General features: G+C 39.3%; 1 protein-coding gene and 1 long non-coding RNA gene across 6 annotated transcripts in view; both read left to right on the top strand.

Annotated features, from left to right (window-relative positions):
- Positions 1–9,658, top strand: part of GADL1 (glutamate decarboxylase like 1) — a 161,997-nt gene extending 152,339 nt beyond the window's left edge. For all 5 annotated transcript variants that reach the window (XM_026000900.2, XM_072726622.1, XM_072726624.1 and 2 more), the window contains one exon: positions 7,864–9,658. In XM_026000900.2, coding sequence (XP_025856685.1) covers positions 7,864–8,037 — 174 coding nt within the window. In that variant the 3' untranslated portion in view covers positions 8,038–9,658. The remainder of the gene's footprint in view (positions 1–7,863) is intronic.
- A 6,545-nt stretch (positions 9,659–16,203) lies between these two features.
- Positions 16,204–19,827, top strand: part of LOC140594450 (uncharacterized) — a 29,910-nt gene continuing 26,286 nt past the window's right edge. Inside the window, exon 1 of the long non-coding RNA XR_011995242.1 lies at positions 16,204–16,265. This is a non-coding gene — a long non-coding RNA (uncharacterized lncRNA). The remainder of the gene's footprint in view (positions 16,266–19,827) is intronic.

A 19,827-nucleotide genomic window follows, 5' to 3' on the forward strand; every position in this document is an offset into this window, starting at 1 on the left:
TGGTTAAAAACAAATTCGTTTTAAGATATTAATAAGCCTAGTTCATATTGTCGAGGGCCTAGTAGATGCCAAGTTCTATGCTTGGTGTGTTCATATATATTATTTCATTTAGTCCACATAACAATTCTACAAGGGATTATCAGGTCTTGATAGAAAAATGTGAGTCCCAGAGAAGTTAAATATCTGCCCAAAGTCACATAGAATTTCAGGAATTGGGCCCAGGTCAGCCTAAACTAGTCTGTTAGTCTCTGTATGGTTATTCTAAATCTGTAATTCAGCATCTATCTAGACTGTAACAATGAAAGGGATGCTATTGAAAATTACAGGTATAAATTGATCTGTTGTGAGGAAACTGGGTAATTGGTTACTCTACTAAACAGAGTTAGTTTATTTAGCCATCAGGCAAAGTTAGCTTGAGGGCAGAGGAATTGAATCCGTAGCCATATATAAATGACCTCAAAATACAAAAGTACAAAGTCAAGACCTTATGTTAGTTTAGTCATCTACAACTCACGTGAAATCATCGATAATCATATGTGAATTACATTCAATAAGCATGGGGGATACATTTTTTTAAAGATTCATTTATTTATTTGGGAGAGAGAGCACCAGCAGGGGGAGGGGCAGAGGCAGAGAGAATCCACAAGCAGGCTCCTGGTAGAACCTGGAGGAGCTGACTAGGGGCTGGATCTCGGGACCCTGAGATCATGACCTGAGCTGAAGCCAAGAGTCAGATGCATCACTGACTGCACCATCCAGGTGCCCCCAGCATGGTGGGTACATTTAAATGTTTGATCTAATGTGCTGTAGAGCCTCCAAAAAAAGCCTCACTGTGAAGAAAAGCTTCAAGTGCCACTATGTCCAAAATAGCTTTATCTTTTTTTTACACCTAAATGTGGTTACCATGACCTTTCTCATTTCAAGCCGATAGAGAAATTAAGTGATTTGCTTAAGAACATGAAGTGAGTGGTAGAATTGGAAGGAAACATCCCAATTTAGAGCTCCATTTCCTTTCTGGAGTTTGTACTCTAGACTTTTCTTGAATAATAATATTAATCTCCATCATATACTATCTGTTCCCAGCATTACAGGCTGCATCTGTAATATCACATTCCGTGTTTTATCAAATGTGTGAAGGGGTACCATACCACTGTCATCTCCTACCTCGAGATGAGGAGACTGGGGTTCTAGAAACTAAAGTATAAATATGATTTCATGTAGTCATACATGTAGCTTACATATCCTCTTAGGCCCTCTTTTATTTTTTAAACGATTTACTTATTCATTTTTAAATTCACACACAGGTAAAATTCACCTCTTAAGGTGTATAGTTTTGTGAGTTTTGATCAGTGCCTGTCATTAGTACTGGCAAGGCTTTATATTTAGGAAGAAAGCATAAAGCAAATTACTTTTTTGTGATTGCTCAAAAATAACTGCTGGAAGAAAGTCAGAGTGACTATCTGCCCATCTGTGTACTGGTTTCATGCTCTGCTGGAGAAGGAAGGTCCGTTAGCATTTCCTGACTCAATGTAGAATTTCTAAAAAAACCCAATGTACCTAACTTTCTATGTGCTTTTTTCTCTGAAGGAAATAGATTTTACATATTGTAATGTATCCTTTTGCTTTGACCAGAGAGTTGATATGTATGACCCAGACCAAATCTAGCTTTTAGCATAGAAGCTACAAATGGCTTTAACATTTTTAAGTGGTCGGGAAATAATCAAGAGCAGCTTAATATTTCTTGGTATGTGAAAATCATATATTAGATTTCATTGTCCTTAAATGAAGTTTTATTAGAACACAGCCTTGCTGGCTCATTTGTTTACCTATTGTCTAGGGCTGCTTTCATGCTCCAGTGGCAGAGTTGAGTATTTGCAACAGAGATTGTATGGCTTACAAAAGCTGAAATAGTTACTATCTGACCTTTAAAGAAGAAAAGTTTGCCCCTCAGATCTAAAATAACATTAAAGTGTCGCAGCTGAATTGAGCCCCCATTTTATTCCTTTCTTGGTGTTTATTTGCTTAACCATGCATAGAAATGTGTAACCTTGGTATGGCCATAAACTGTTCTGGGGAGTACAGAGGAGGCCAAAGTGGTATACAGTATAGACACAGGGAAATTGAAAACTCTTTCAAGTGACTTTTTGTAGAGAGAAAATATCATAGGTAATTTTCTGCATTTGGTATAAGTTCCTTTTAGGCAAGATAATCTTGCAACAAGATGTTAGTTACAATACAACTTTCATAATTTACTCTTCAGCTTAGTAGCCTGCCTACCCACTCTATGCTCTATCCACAATATCTGCATATTATTATGAGTATAGCCTCCTACCCCCACAGAATCTTTACTTCCTTGAAGAAAATGAAATGCAGATTAATTAAATTGAAATTGAGAAGTTAACTCTAAAACCTGGAGTTTGAGGAACATTGATTTGTTCATGGTTTATGGGAGAATTCAGCAAAATTCAAGTCTTTCTGGACTTATTAGAAGTTCTGAATGGTATTGCTGGCTAGAGTCAAGAGTAGAAGCTTATATGATGTTTGTCCCTCATATTTGCTTCAAACAGATACCCTCTTTTAATTATGGGTTTGTCTTCACAGCTATTCTAGGTGTTGTGGTGCTCCATATTCAACAAGTGAAAAAAATGTGACTTGATTTCACCTGCCCAGAAAGTAATGGGGAAAGTTGTATATAGATCCTAGAAGTTGTATCTAAACCATTTTGAACCATTTACTATTATCATCTCTTTTGAAGGGCTGATTAAGAGGTTTTATGATTGGGTCCATGGTTTCACTGAAACACCATTGTAGCTGAAGCAGGTCCAAGATTTAACAACGGGGAAATGATTTAGGTAAACTAAGGCATCATGGTACGATGGAATACAAGACACCATTCAGAGTGTTATGGAGACCATGGCAATACCTATAAATAAATATGCAAAATAACATCAAGATTCATAATTAAAATAATATACACCCACAAGTAGTCAAGGGAGTTAAAACAGAGGAGCAGTCCTCAAAATGTGGTCTCCAGGGGCGCCTGGGTGGCTCAGTCAGTTAAGTGTTTGCCTTTGGCTCAGGTCATGATCTTGGGGTCCTGGGATCTTAGCCCCTACTAAACAGGGAGACTGCTTCTCCCTCTCCCGCTGCCCCCCAGTTTGTGCTCTTTCTCTCTCTCTCTCAAATAAATAAATGAAATCTTTAAAAAAAATGTAGTCTCCAGCCCTATGCAGATCCATAAACTGAATATTACCAGTCTGCAATGAGAAAAATATGGAAGCCAAGAGCTGCTGTTTAGAAACTTATGACAATTTAACAGATTAACTTTATTGTTGAATTTAAAATATCTTAAAAATGGGCTTATAATTATTCTTTTTAATTTCATTTTTATTTAGTAATTCATTTTCAATCAATAGTTAACTTTTATAGTTCACAAAATTATTTCTGTAATGCATTGGAAAAAATAAACTTCCTCACAGAGAGTTTGAGAAACACTTTGTATATTGAAAACAAATGTGTTGTTGTCAACCTTAAATATGTTACACATATTTAAGAAGAAATACCATTTTATGGACATTAAAATTTTATTTTCATAAAAGGCTGTGCTGGTGTCTGGTCAGTTACTGTTTATCAAATTATTGTACTTGGCCAGAATGAGAGAATTTTGTTTTGTTTTGTTTTCCTTGGGCTTAAGCAACTTTTAAGTATCAAATGCTGTTTTATGCTGCAGGAGGATGACAACAAAATTCTGTTTAAATGACTAAATCATTGCTGAAACATAATTTAAGGTGGGGGGGGGGACAACAATCCTACAGAAACGTGTCGATTAAGTTTGTGTGCAACCAAATAGAAATGTCAGGATCTTCCTTCGCTTAAAATGCAGGGACCAGAGCATTGAGGCATGCGAAAAGAATTTGATTTACAATTTGAAGAAAAACCAGCAGTAAAATAATTGAGAGCTGGAAAGCAATCTCACTCCTGCCAAATTGCTTTCCTCCATGCATGCTCCATTTAGGAATGATATTCAGATACTTACATTTAGTTTGTGCGTATTTTCTTTCCCCTGTGAATATTCCATCCTGTCGGATTAGGACTGTTTCTCTGCTTGGATCAGCAAAAGAGAATATCCAGTACCCAGCACTGGATTGTGCCTGGAGTTTTAGAAATCGAACATGGTTGATTTTTTAGGTGCAAATGTTATAAGCTGGCTGTTAATGGGAACGTTCTTGGTCTCTAAATTGCAAACATGGGTTGCTTTCAAATAAGCTTTAATCTGAGTTCACGGGAATCGGGATATGTGAAAGTGCATTACAAATTGTAAAGAGTTGCTAAAATATTTAACAACAACACTAACCAGTGCTACCACTACAATTGTAATTTGTGTTGGAGGTTTAATGAGTATCAGCCTCGGTGTTGCTTTTGACTTGCTTTTCCCATGAAGTATTCATAGATAAAAGAGGTCTTCCCCTCTTGCCTAGGAGTAATTACCTCTAGGAATGAATCATATATTCATGGATACATAAATAAAATATAGGTTGTCCTGCTAAACTCTTGCTTAGTTTGTTCTCTGGGTCACATAGATATACAGTCATTTATTTATGATTTTTGAAAGTCAGTGGCAAAATTTGGCTTAGAATTTTGGGTCTCCTGCCATGAGTTTCACCATGGAAGCATATTTTACAAGAGCAAGAATTTTAAAGAATCAGAAATATCTCCATATTAAAATATCTGAGGGGTCCTCTTTTATCTTTCCTGCTCACATTAGAAAATATTTTTGGTTGGCTTATGAGAAATGCAAACCTGACAAATTCATTTTGATAATTGCCTCATGCAAGCCTCTGACACTATGAGCTGGAATCAACATCTCATGGTCTCCAAAGGTAAGGCATAAAATATCATTCGGGGAGGGGAAAATAGGGCCATTGAAAAATAAACAGAAATAGACAATGCAAATTAGGCTTGAGCCAACCACATGCTTGTTTTAAATTTAAATTTGACTATAATCCAGAGCTGGCTATACCCTGGGTATCTAGAGGAAGATGGTGATGAATAAGAAAGGACTTTTTATCTTAAAAAAATTTTTGCCAAACCACAACTTGTAAGGTCTAAAATTGACAGTTTGTGACTCCCTTGGCCAGCCATTTGTCTTATGTGAACCAGGTCACTCTTGGTTTTTCTCTCATAGTTCAGTTCACTTTCAAGAGCCTACTTGTTCTTTGAATTAAAATTAAATACTTTTTGTCATGAGCTTAAGTCAAACCATGGTTTCATGTTGCTCTGTGGCAAACTAGGAAGACTTTAAGAGCAGTTAATGATGGATGGTGGGTTAAAAGCTTAAGTTACATGTGATTGTGTGTACACTTGTGCACACACACATACACATGTGTGCATGTGCCCTTCACAGCCACATTTGCACCAGAAGCCCTCCTACCCAAGGTGAGGAGGTCCGTTAAAGCAAATAAAGAAAAAAAAAGTGATGCACACATGACTTAAAATATTTTAACTTACAATGTATCTATGTGTGTTTATGTCCCCACCTTTCAGTGGCAAGTTGTTGTTTGTTTGATTCTTTTCTTTCCCCAGCAAGTGAAGACTTCTAAAAGCTTTCCAAAAGTAAGCAAGGCTTTTCTAAAGTGAGGCTTTTCTTGAGTACAGGTCTGATGATCAAAGGGACTCTACTGTTCTTACATTAACTATACTCTTCAGAAATCATCTGTCCCGTCCAGCCCGGGTTTCTGTAAAGAGAGTGAGGGGTTGGCACCCGTATGGCCATGTGTGTGCAGAATTAGTCTGGACTCTTAGATTCTGCTTGAAGGCTTTTCTAGTTCTCTTCCCACATCTAGCTTGCAGCGACGCTTAGCAGTCCCTCCTTACCCAGCCTTTTCAAAGAATTCAACTTAGTTTTTATGGAGAACACTTTCTTTTTGCACTCACCTTTCATTTGCTCAGGTCTCATTTCACCAAACTTTTTAAATTCCAATAACAAATGATACCTGAATAAAGAGCTTTGGAAGAAAACTTAGCGGCTGCTTGAAATGTTCAAATGTCAGGGTTTCAGACAGATATGCATGGAGCTTGAGTAGGTAGAGACTTACCTCCTTGTTTCCTTTCTGCATCCACTGAACATTTGTCACTAAATTTTGCAAAGAGATTGGAGATGATTTTTATTTAACCCTATTTTTCTAATCTCTAAAGAGCTCAGAATAAAATCGGTGACACATTTCCAGAAACCTACAGAACTTGATGGTCTATATTTTTTCATTAACTTGACCTTTGAATTCATCTTCTTTGTCTACATTTTTTCCCTTTTATGCTCATAGATTTTCTTTTCTATGTCTCATTATACAGCGAGAGAACTCCAATACTTTGCTAGAATGGCAATGTGGTTGTGCTTAATGGATGTTTGTTTTTGCTGTTGAGGCATAGTGTAGTCCATGTTATGCAAGATTTAGGTTCTAAAATTAGCACATAAGAGAAAAAAATACTTAGTTGAAATTATCCTCACATCCCTTGAGAAGACTCTGTGGCTGAGTCCAACATATCATACCTCTAGAGGTCTGAAACACCCATGTTTTCCATAAACTTTGCAATAGATCAAGATTATGTTGAATATCAGGTGAAGGCCTGTTTTCAGGAGTATATCTGGCAAAACATCAGTGTGTTTAAAAACTAGAGAGGTGTGGGATCTTCACACTCTGAGACAGGCCCTGGGAACTGAGATTTATGCCCCCTCAACTAAGGAATTTCAAAGCACATCATGCTTGGTGTTATTTACGTATGCGTTCTTCCCTTCCAGATTAACTAAGTCTCATCTTTCTGAGAAGATAAGGACAGAAACTCATTATATTCTCATTATACATTCAAGTAGGAATGCTCAGAAATTTTGAAAGAATTAAAATAAAAGGAAAATGGAAAAATTTTGCTTGCCTTTCCAAGCCAGGAAGAGTGCACGCTTAATTTTTTTAACTTAGTGTTTCAAAGATCAACTTCACTACTTTAAAAGTTTATAACCTAGTTTTTGGGTGGTCACACTACCGATATGAAAACAGACTGATTTTTCCAGATGGTTCTTAAATTAGATCAATTTTTTCAAACATTAAACTTGTAGAAAAATTTGTGCATTTGGATTATCAGGTCTCATTCTCGCCTTGTTTTCTGTAAATCTTGAAAGTGTGGTTTTCCTATTTTATTCCTACCTTTGCACCTCTTAATAAAAGAGTATTTGTGTTTCACATATCCTATTAATAAACTAATAAACTATTAATCTTCAAAAGAGGACTGTGAATAATATCCGTATTCGTGTTTTCCTTGGTAGACTATCAATGCAAGGCTGTTATTTTGTGTATGTGTTTCTTTCCCATCCAAGACTAATTTTCTTTATTTAAGATGCCTGAACAGAAGCATTTTTTTAGTTCAGACGAAGTTGGGAATGTACCATTGGACACTTTTAAACCTGTGCTTCCTGAGGACACCCGATTTGTTTTGAAGGAGACAACATTGCATGATGATTTAGGTTTCAGAGTCTGTGCTTACGTGAGGCTGCCTGTTCTTTCACTTATTTTTACCGAGCGTGGGACCTCAGATTGTCTAATCTCCTTGAACCTCAATTTCTTCATCCATAAAGGGGATATTTGTATCTCCCTTGTGAATTTACTGTGAAGATTAGATGAATTAATTTATCTAAGGGCCTTGGATCAGTGTTCATATGCTGTAAGTTCTCAGTAGATTGTTATTAATATTGGCCTTGATGTGTGTGAGGGAGTGGGATCCACAGTGGATGCCAGTGGGTATCACGTGACTGGTTGGAATGCAGCTGGAATGTGCTCAGGTCTTTCACCTCCTCCCTCTTCTCACCCCATGCAGGTGGCCCCAGCCATTAAGGAGCGGATGATGAAGAAGGGAAGCCTGATGCTGGGCTACCAGCCCCACCGGGGGAAGGTCAATTTCTTCCGCCAAGTGGTGATCAGCCCTCAAGTGAGCAGGGAGGACATGGACTTCCTCCTGGATGAGATAGACCTCCTGGGGAGAGACATGTAGCTGTGGCTTTTGGTTCCCCAGAGACACGGGTCCTGTTCTGGGGAGACTTAGAGAACCAGGGCATCTGGGGACACAGAAGAGATGGCAGCCCTTCTGGTGAGAAGTAGGAAAAACTCCCTGGCATGGCCTGGTAAAACAAAAATGCTAAGGAAATAGTGTTAAGGACTCTTTAGCTGCCTGGGCACTACTGTTACTATAAAGGAGAAAGTAAAAAATTGATAGTCTCAAGGACTGTCTTTAGGATACCACCTTGAAGACAGTTTAGTAAGTACTGCATAGGGCCTGGATTCTAAGCTTCCATTGTTCTTTCAAGAACATATAAATTCATAGTTGAAAGCAGTGGTTCTCAAAATGGTGGTCCCTAGACTAGCACCATCAACACTGCCTGGGAACTCATTAAAAATGCAGATTATCAGCCCCACCCCAGACCTACTGAATCAGACACTCTGGGTATGCAACTTGGCATATTTTAAGTAGCCTTCCAGGTGATTCTGAGGCAAGGTAAAATTTGAGAACCAGTAGTTTAGTGAAACCTTATAAAGACTGAATAATAACTGATATTTTTCCAGCAAAGAATTACCTAACATTTCAGTGGCTCCTGAACCAGTGTCTGAAAATATGGCTGAGCATCTGTAGCACTAATCATTAGGGACATCAGAAGTATATCAAAACTATTTTTAAAAGGAGAAACTATTTAAGATGTTTGCTTTATGAAGATATATCTTTTATGCAGCTGAATGCTTATTATCAAAAGCTAAAATTAACCATTATCTATTCTAAATTACTTAACTTAGAGGTAAGGGTAAAGACAAACGTGTTGTAGCATGGCCCTTTCAATCAAAGCAATAATTTCAATTCACTTCCCAAAGCACTTGTGTCATTAGCTTGGAGTAGACATTAGGCACAGATATCTCTGTGTACCTGCTTCAGTGTGAGGGGCCCATTTCTTATCTTGTTCTCTGCTTAGAAAAAATAACCAGAATGAAGTCCAGGGTTATACAACATTCCCTTTCTCAAGCTTTGAATCGTCAGTGTAGACTATTAAGTGGTTTATATTAGGCAGAGAATCTGGGAATTAGAGGCCTTACAGTAAAAACACCTCCTCCATTTCTCCTGGGAGTGGATGATTATAATCCTATCTCTGATCCTGGTCCTGGATTTCTAGGAGAATTCTACTTGGCTAAGAAATAAACAGAATTCAGAGGTGTGGGTGCAGAGTTAAACCAGGTAAGATTGTGAATCTAATTAGAACTCTGGTTTGGAAGGCAAAAGATGGAAGAGCATTTAAGAATTAAACTTAGCGTATTCAATAACCTCATACAATATTACAATATTATTAGCTTTTGTTGATTAAATTTGAAGAGTAAAAAGCAAATGTGTACTATTTGTTTTTATTCCATATTTTCACTTTAGGATATGTGGTTTCTCAATAGCTCCATTGGTCAAAGAATATTTTAATCTTTCTCTGAATTACTTTATTCTCTGGCGATAACTATTTGTGAGCGAGTGTGTTTTACCTACCTTGTTGCTCTTTTTGTTGTGATGTCTACATAAAATGTTCCTGAAATTGATGTTTGCAATAATTCTGGTTTAATGAAATAAAAAGCAACATTAGCACACATTTAGTGTTAGTGACTTTTTTTTTCCTGTCATCTCCTCCTTACTGGGTTGTCTCAATACATTTTAGAAGGAAATTGATTTCCTTTGGCACTTTAGCTAAAGAATTGAGGGAGCAGGTTGGAAGCTGTCTGTTTCTGAGTTAACACCTTGAATGAAATGGAAAAAGCAGTTCTAGCAAAGTAGGGATTTGCCTTTTGTTTAGTCTTCCACCCTCTACATGGCAAGCCTCGGGAACCAAATAGCCACAGCTCAGATCCTGTTGGGCCTCTTCTTGAGAGATGATAGTTCCTTGATGAATGAAAGTATGAACAAGTATTAATAGACACTTTGAAGATTCCATTCCTTTTTCCTTCAGGTGTTCAAATATGCTACACCCAATCAGGTATTTGAATGAATGGTCAAGAATAATTTTTCAATAAAAGTAATAATCCATTCACATATTGAACACATTGATAGTGTCCCTATGGTGTCCTAGGCAGTGATCCAGGTGCCAGAGATATGCAGTGAATGAGACAAAGTCCCTGCTCTTTAGAGGCTTTCAGTCTAGTTGAGGCAGACAATCCACAAGTAAATATGTAACAAGTCATGTGATAATAAGGATTTTGAAGAAAAATTAAGGAGAATAAGAGGGAAAAAATGGAAAGGAGAGAGAGGTGTGCCATTGGAGAGAAGTTGGTTGGGGTACCATCTCTCTAATAAGGTGACATTTGAGGGGAAACTAAGGAAACAAAGTGGGGAGCCATCTGGCTATCTGGGGAAGGGCATTCCCAGTGGAGGGTATGGTAAGTGAAAGGCCTGAGTAGCTGCGTTTGTGGTATGTTCAAGGACCAATGTGGAGATATGCAAGCCTGGAGCAGATGGAATCATGGGGTGAGTGGCAGATGACGAAGTCACAGAAGTATCTGAAAGTCAGTACCCTGGGCCCTGTGGGTGGGGACTTAGGTTAAGACAGAAACACACTAGAGAATCTAAACAGGGTATTGATGTGATTCAATTTAGATTTCAGAAGGATCACTTTGATTACTGTTTGGAGAATAAGGTGCCCATGGGCAGTGTGAATTCAGGGACACCAAAATGGGAAATAATTACAACAGTTCAAACAAGAAATGATAATAGTTTATACTAGAGTTGCAGTGAGGGAAGTGATGTAAAGGGGTCCAATTCTCGAGGCATTTAGATGTAGAGTTGAGGGGTCCCTGTGTGGCTCAGTAAGTTAGGTGTCCAACTCTTGATTTCAGCTCAAGTCATGATCCCAGAGTTGTGGGACTGAGTCCTATGTTGGACTCTGTCCTGAGCATGGAGCCTGCTTGAGATTCTCTCTATCTCCCTCTCCCCACCCACCCAGGACTTGTTCTATCTCTCCCTCTCTCAAAGACAAAAATAAATTAATAAAAATAAATAAATGCAGAGCTAATAGCGTTGGCTGATGGAGCAGAGTGCTCCAGGAGAAATGAGGAATTCTGAAGAGTTTCATATACTTTCATCTTGGGCACTATAAGAAAGGAATTCCATCACTGAGATAAGGACTGCAAAAAGTAGTTTTACCTGGTTTAGTCATGTAAAATTTGAGTTTCCTATGCCAGCCAATCAGATCTGATGTGAGGAATTACTTTGGAGTCTCAATTTCAGGGGGAAGTTGGGGCTAAAGTTACTAATTTAAGATCCATCAGCATAGGGATGTTATTTCCCATTATGGAATTGAGTTCATCTGGACAGTGCCCATGGATATAAAGGAGAATTAGAGCAAGGACTGAGCCCTTGGTACTTCAGTCAAGATGGAGAGGACCAACAAGGAATACTTAAAAAGATCAGTCAATGAGGCAGAGAAAGAACCAAGAGAGTGGTCACTCACAGGCCAAGTAAAGAAACATTTTTGGGGAAGGACAGAGTGACCAGCCATATCAAATGTTGGGGACAGGTCAAGCGAAAACTGAGATTTCCTTTAGAGTTGTCCATGTAGAGGCCATTTATTTGCTGAAATTTTATTTGCTAAATATAAGCATTTAAAATATTCAATATTCAATAAGATTTAATATTCAATTCAGATTCTATTCAATCAAAAGGCTTTCAAATTCCACTTTGGGCTTTTGATTTTTAACAATGGTTCTTTGTTAGAAAAAAATCTAGTAACATAAAGGGGTTTGAACTGAAAGAAGTATTTCATTGCTAACTGGATCAAAGAAGATGAGATGTAGAAGCCTATAATAGAAAACCCAATTAATTCTAGTTTCTTTGGAAGGGTTTATTTTTCTCAGTTCAAAAGAGGTCCCAACATAGATAATCAGGAGATAGTATCCTACATTTGGTTACCCTGTGAGCAGACATGGACAAGGATTTGAGAGCAAGCAGCCTGTTCACTTGGCAATTCCAGGAACCACTGTTCAGGAGATAGTGAGAACAGTGTTAGATAGAAGGAAAGGACACCTGGATAGTGAACATGAGTGAGAAAATTAATACTGTGACAACTGAGGACTAATGCTGCCCATGACCTCTGGGGAAGAGAGTAAAATGTACTTCAGAGATGTCCCATCTGAGGGATAAGAAAAATGGGGTATTTAGCATATTGGTGAATTAATTGGATGGGAGCTGATCCCAGGAGCGTTAGCTCCTTGACCATCCTAATCATGCTTCCATGGTCTTTTCTGGTCTTCAAGCAGAGAATACAGGTGTTTACAACCAAAGCCTTGACCAGGATTGGTGAATATCGGGGAGATTTAGGAGGGGTGCTGATGGCTTTTGTAACAGCTAGATGGTATCCCAATCCTATTGTCAGGAACCCCAGATCCTTCCCTATTTTCACTCTGCAATCCTTAGAGATGTATTCAATCAAGTGTTACTCCTGGGTGTAATCTGAGCACCGTGTCTCTAGCCATCTCCACATTTCAGGCAGCAAGTGATAGAAAGGAACTTTCCCAGAAGCTACCCACCACCCCTTAATTTACCACAACTTCTATTCAGGGAAGAATGGGAAATTTAATATTTTTTGTTGGTTTGTGTGTGTGTGTGTGTGTGTGTGTGTGTGTGTGTGTGTTTTTAAAGCTAAGATGTGCTACTGTCCGCAACCATATAAGTAGTTTTCTTGGTGGTAAAGAAAAATAGCAGAAATGGATGCTGGGAGACAACCTGTAGTTTTTGCTACCATGACATGTGCATTGAGTGGCACCAGTTCTGAAAGCATTATTTTTAGACAGCTCAGAAATTAACCTCAGTTAATAAAGTTTGATTCCATTCGAACTGGAATCTGGTCTGGTTGGTTCAAGCTGAGCAAGTTAGCTTTGCCCCATTCACATTTATCTAATCCAACTTCAAATGGATTGATACAACTTGAAATGTCTTAATCCCCTTTACTCAATTAGAGCCAATTTTGAGCTGGGAAAAAAAAAAAAAAGTTTTTAGATTCCATTTAACCTTCTCTGGACCAGCTTTATTTCTCTTAATCTAAATTGATCTGGACTCACCTAAAATAATTAGAACTGGCCCGATTCCAGTTTGAACCAATTTTATGTCTCCCTACCTCAATCACATTCCATTTGAGCTAGCTTGATCTTGTGGGAATTCATTGCAAAAAATTAGAAATTGTTTGATTTTTTTTTCAAATTTGTTCAAGAAATATTTTATGTGGTTTAGTTCAAGAAAAGTCAGGTTACACTTGCCTAATCCAACTGGATGCATAAAAAAGCCCCCTTTCAGAAAGCTCCTGGCTTTAGGGAGCCTGTTCAAATAGCAGGATTACAGTAAAGGAACACTTGCCCAGTTCTCCAGAGAATAATCACCTCACAGCACAAAAGACAACCCCAGGTTCAATTGGGGTCACATATGAGGAAAAATGAGCGCTCTCCACCTGCATTCTGTTTTGCACTCCCTTCTTTACCGAGATGAGACTAGTTAAATGAAGCATTGAATATTCGGACACTGAAAATAGAGGTCTCTGGAGGGAGGGATGTATGTGGAAGGCAGTAGCCAAAAATTAGAAAAATAATGTAGGCATCCTGTTTCTTTAACCTCTTAGTCCTACAGGTGTGGTGTTTCTCATGGCTAGATTTTACATGTTTGAGAAACTTGTAATGTGGAGAACCAAGGATGATTGCACCAATATCTAACGTTTGCTGAACCCATACTACAGCCAAGTGCTATGCCTGCCAGTACCTTCACCATCCTCATGAAATGCCATCATAGTGGAAATGATTGTTAGTCTCATTTTTACTTGAAGAACCTGGGACTCAAATAGTGTAAGAAAATTCTCCAAGATTACCGAACTAGTGAGTAGCAGATCCAACAGTCAAATATAAATTCACCTCACTCCAGAGCCCAGGCTATAAACTTCTTCACGCTGCTCTAGCTACATGGAGAGAAAAGAGTCATCATGGGCTGATACTAACCATCTGACTGTGCCCGGCATCCCACAGTTTACTTGGCAAGCAAAAGCATCAAGAACCAGCTTGGTCTCAGAGGGCAATAATTATATCATACTGACTTGGCGCCTTTCTCAAATCAGAATATAGGAATTTTCTGACATGAATATTTTTTTTTGAAGTTGGAGGGCTGTAGAGAAAGCCTTTGGACTTGAAATAGTGTAAGAAATTTTTACAGAGACCACAATGGAGGTGAAAATAAGTATTTTCTGAGCATTTGGTCCTTCCTTTGTTTTCAAACTTTTTTGGGTTCCAGGACCACTGTGCTAATGCTTACTTGACATCTCCCCTCGGGTGTCTCACTCAAATTCAGTACACCCACAACTGACTCATGATTTCCTACTCTAATCCTACATCCCTCTTCAAACCCATTTCTTTGTCTCTGTTTTCATCTCAGTGAATGACATCATGTTCTATTTAGTGTAGCAAACCAAAATGTGTAATTCATGCCTGATACCTTGTCTCCCTTTCTCCCTCCACTGTTTGTTCTATGAGCAAGCCTTGTTGGATTTGCCTCCAAGACATGTCTCTGATCCAATCATTTATCCCACGTCCATTGTTTTGTCCAAATTCCAAACTCCTTTCACCTCTCCTCTGGACTATAGCAATAACCTCTTGCTGCATCCACATATTGGCTCTGAGCTTTGTCTAATCTACTTAACCAAATTGCAACCAGATTAGATCACGAAACTGATCTCTCACTTCGTTTGCCCCCAGGATTGACAACTGCCAACTTTGCAAAAAACCCTTCAGAATACCTGTTGGTCAAGCAAAGCTAAGTTTCTTGGCTCTACCGAGCACAGGGAACCCTGCCTTGAAAGAGTTTTAATGATGTCTCAGAAGAGGGGAAATAGAGGAGGATATTTACAAGCTTTCCGTCTGTGCTGGTGGCTGAAGGTGCTTCTTCCAACTGATTGGGACACAGTTCATCATGGGATAGTTTAGGATTTGTGGGTGCAGGAAGGTGAGAGTCTTGATGGAAGGCTTGATAAATAAACTGTTGTGTGATAAGCAAGCTGCTTTTGCAGGTGAGCATTCCTTTGTCCTGATGGGAGAGATGAGTCAAACGTTTGGATAAATTAGTTGGCAGGAATTTCCTAAAGCAAACAGCAAAGTTTCGCTGATTTACAACCTTAACTTTCTGAGCGAGAATCTCCTGAAATGAACATTTAAATCATGTTGACGATAGTCATCTTGGTTCTGGGCCCTCGTAGTTAAGCTACAGGGAGGTAAGAGACTTCAATTCTCAGGATAAAGATCAAATTCTGCCAGTGGCTGCCAAGGCTCTGCCTACTTTCAACTCCCATATAGTTTCAACTTCATGTTGCGTTACTTCCCTCCTGCTGCGAGCCAGAAAAGCCAGTATTTTTCCAAATGCTGCATGTCAGAACTCTTGGATGTAGTAGTTTCTTTTCCTAGAATGCTACTCCACATGTCAAAACTTTTGGATGTGGTACTTTCTCTTCCTAGAATGCGATTTCCCCCCTTCTCCTAACTAAATTTCTGCATGTAATTCAAATCTCAGCTTGAGTCTCAGTTTCTTAGGGATACCTTCTCTGCTTGCCCAAAGCGGATCTGCATCAATATAAATAAACTCCCTATAATTTTCTTTGACTGTATGTATTTGTAATTATATATCTCTATATGCTTTGAAAATAAGACTATGATATATATCGAGGGCTTAGGACCTAGTAATTGCTCAATAAGTAATTGTTGCAGTAAGGAAGGTTGGCAGGTAAGGGCTTTAATGTGCCTTGAGAGAGAGCATTTTTATTTAGGGAACATTTGGATACATAAACATAAAGTAACTAACTTCTGCCTGAGAGAAAACTCTTAAGTCACTGTTAATCTTAAAAAGCATGCTACAAACTGAAATGCCAAGTGTTAGTATATGTGCTCCTGCAGAGAAAGAACAGTTTCCTCTTAAAAATGAATTAATGAATTTAGACTTGACTTATCTCAGAAAAATGTTCTTAGTGGAATAAGTATAATTTATAATTTTGATTTCTAAATATTTTCTCACAAGAGTGTGGGACTAAAGCCACACCTACCTTATGGCATCACAAGTTATGGTCTGGTTAACATTTCACTAGCACTGCCTAATACCAGCTCACGCTGGCAAAATTCTGCAATTCTTCCTGGTGGCTGATAACGACGTAGAACACAAAAGGTCACAGATTGTCCCTCAAGTGAATGGTGAGTCCTAAACAATTTTTATTCTGGTATTTGGAAGCTTTAGGTTTTCTTGGGCTAGCTCGTATTCTGCTGGAGACCAAGGGGTGAGAAGGTTCTTACACCATTATGGAAATGCATAGGTGGAGTCCCCTGCTCCTAGTGGGCTGGGTGAGGAAGGAGATGAACAATGCATGTTTTGGGGGCGCTTCATGACCTCTGCCTTATCCCTGCTCTTAGAACAGGACCTTAATGCCCATTGCAGAAAGCTAAGTATAAAAAAAATGTCTTTCATATTATATGAAAATCAACATATGAGTTGGACTTTTAGTTGATTGATTAGGTCAAGTGTTCAAAAACCCAAACACATGTTTCCCTAAGGCCTCCCAGACTTGGGTCTACTAGAGAGGAATTTTCTTATCCTGAGACCAACAGCCTCAACTTAGTGTTTACTGGCTATTCCCCTGGAGTATGTGGATCAATTCTGGTATTTCTCACATCCTTAGGGAAGAACTACACAACCCAACTTGCATGTCTTCCAGGGAGGTTTCACATTCATATTATAGAGACTTGCTGGCCTGCCAGGCAAAAGCACAAACGTTTCTCTTAATCTAGTCTGCAAATTGTAAAAATATGTTCTGCATTCTCCACCATCTGCAAGCTCTGGGCACCCGTTATAGTTGCAGCCACATACTAAAGTCTAGGTGGGAATTTCTGCATCACACCTCATGGGAAAAATCACGGGTGAAGAACAGATCCTGGGAATTACACATAAGAAGATTATGTAGTATGTGGATCTGTTCCATCCTTTCTGTGGCTAGCTAAACCACTGGAAAAAAAATCATTTGCCTAATTCTGCAGATTTATGCTGTAGCAATAGTGTCCTCTACCTGCTTTGGTTGGTGTTATAAAAACATGGAAATGAGATCTCAATAGTGTAAGGCAAAGGCTCTACTCCTAGTTTCTCTCCTCTTTCTCTCTCTCTCCCTCCTCCCCCACCCCCCCGTGTGTGTGTGTGTGTGTGTGTGTGTGTGTGTGTGTGTGTGGTTATAGACTGGGGCTCAGGTATAGGTTGAAGGCATAAGGTTATAGGACTGGGGCTGGCTTCCTATGAAACCAGGAAGGGAATGCAAGATTTTAACTGGAATGCAGTGATTTAGTAGCATCAACACACTCTTCACCTTGGGAAAAGCATGGATTGAATGCTGGAGAGGTCAAGCTTCAATAACAAAATCCAGATACCAGTGATGAGGAATAAGGTAGAGTTAACAGGGTCTGACAGAGCTGTGAAAGCTTGACTTCTAAATGAGATCAAATTGGTACCAACGTTCCTAACTGAATACTAGCTGATGTTGGAATTTCACCTTTTCAAGTCAGCAGTTTAATGTGTGTGATGTGAATGTGGATCACACTCTCCTAAAGGGCCAAAGTCAGCTGCACTATTATTAATGAAGGCATTTGTGGGAGACTGATGTAAGTCTTCAATTCTGAGTAAATGAAAAAATGGTTGTTGGGGTACCTAGGTGGCTCAGTGGTTGAGCATCTGCCTTTGGTTCAGGTCATGATCCTCAGGTTCTGGGATCGAGTCCCACATCATGCTTCTTGTGGAGAGCCTGCTTCTCCCTCTGCATATGGCTTTGCCTCGCTCTCTGTGTCTCTCATGAATAAATAAATAAAATATTTTTTTAAAAAATGAAAAATTAGTTGCTATTCCCAGAGAAATTTGAAGGGGAGCTAGTTTGACAGACAAGTGGTTGAATCTGATTTGTATAAGCAAGTAGCCTGCAATAAGAGGGATGTGATACAATGAAGAAACTGAAAGAAGCTAACAATCATAAATTGCCATTATTTATGAAAACTGAAAGATAACGTCAGGAAGATGCCAACTTATGTCCCAAAAAACTGCCTGGCAATTAGAAACTAAGGACTGGCATTTTTGCTGCTGTGGCCAATCTCAAATTCCATGCTGAGTGTTGTGTGATGCTCCCAGCTGTAATGATAATTGAATGGCTTCCAGTCTTGGGCCTCATCCTATCTAAATGGATTGCCTTTGGTTCTTATTTTCAAAATAAGAAAAGATCCAATGAATATTCATCAAAGCTTTTGCTGAATTCAGAACAGGAGCTGTATGTTTGGATGACTTTGGACCCCATTGTGAGCTGGATTGAGCGCTGATGACTTTTCTTAATTTGAAGAGTAATTTTCTCTGAAATCCCTTCTTGTCTTTTCCATCTAAAATAACCATTAAATCCCGAAAATAAAACAAATACTCAGCAACTGTTACTCTGGATGACAGGAGTCAAACATATTCTAGATCTAGTTAGATTACGTATCAGTTCCCTGCTTGGTAGAAAGTTGATCCCAGTGAGTTTCAGTGGTGAAATGGAGGAGAAACAGTCTCACCTGGTTCAAGGAACCAGATTTACCCTTCTGTATGGAAAAACCAAACAACTGAACAAAATATAGGAAATAGCAGTTTTGAAGACATTGGATATCAGGCAATTAAGGATAGTGATTTCTGTGAAATAGGGAGCCAGTGAGGTGAACCCACAGACTGCTTCATATTACTGAAACGTTTTTAGTGTGGCCCAGGTAAGGGAATCCCAGGTGGAGCTCAGTTAGCCAAGCTAACTCCTTATTTAAGGAGGCCAGTTTGGGAGAATAGAAGGATGGGGAGCTAGAAGGTATGGGACAGACTACAGTTGACTCTTGGTCGATGTGGGTTTGAATTATATGGGTCCACTTATAAGGGTATTTTCTAAAAGAGCTAAATTGCTTCTGTTTGGCCCATGGTTTGGCAGAAGTCTCCTGGGTGGTTAGATAGTTGCCTAGTGGCTTCAGGGAGAGGCTCAACAAAAGCTCTGATACTAGGGGGATGCCAGAGGGACCCCTCCAGGGCCACTGGGCTTCAGAAGCTCCTAGTCTTGCATGAGAGTGAGCTTTTTTTTTTTTTAATTTTATTTTATTCATTTATGATAGTCACAGAGAGAGAGAGAGAGGCAGAGACACAGGCAGAGGGAGAAGCAGGCTCCATGCACCAGGAGCCTGATGTGGGATTCGATCCCGGGTCTCCAGGATCGTGCCCTGGGCCAAAGGCAGGCGCCAAACCGCTGCGCCACCCAGGGATCCCGAGAGTGAGCTTTTTGAAGAGATACTTGTCCAGCTCGGCCTACGGAAGTTCATCATGTGGTCGCCATTTTCTTGATGAGTTTCACCTTTCTTTTTTTTTTTTTTTTTTTTTTTTTTTGAGTTTCACCTTCTTATCTAGGAAGTTATTCTCCAAGAAGTCCAGGATATGGGGGTCTTTGTGGGCAGAATCCAGGGCATGCAGATCCAAAAGGGTTCAGATTCTCTTCCAGGACCATGGCGACTCCCATGGCAACCAAGGTTTTACCCCACTTACTCTGAGGCAGCTTCTGCATGTCCTGGAAGAGAGGGCACAGCAGCTGTGCTGGGTTTGCATCTTTAAAACCCCATATCTTCATCTTCTTTTCACCAAACTCAAGGAAAAATAGCCCACACTGTCCTGAGCCACATCATGGCAGGTGAGATAAAAGCCCAGAGAGAGGTAGGTGTAGGAGGCCTG

Source organism: Vulpes vulpes, chromosome 11, assembly GCF_048418805.1.
Source record: "Vulpes vulpes isolate BD-2025 chromosome 11, VulVul3, whole genome shotgun sequence".
Taxonomy (NCBI): Eukaryota; Metazoa; Chordata; class Mammalia; order Carnivora; family Canidae; genus Vulpes; species Vulpes vulpes.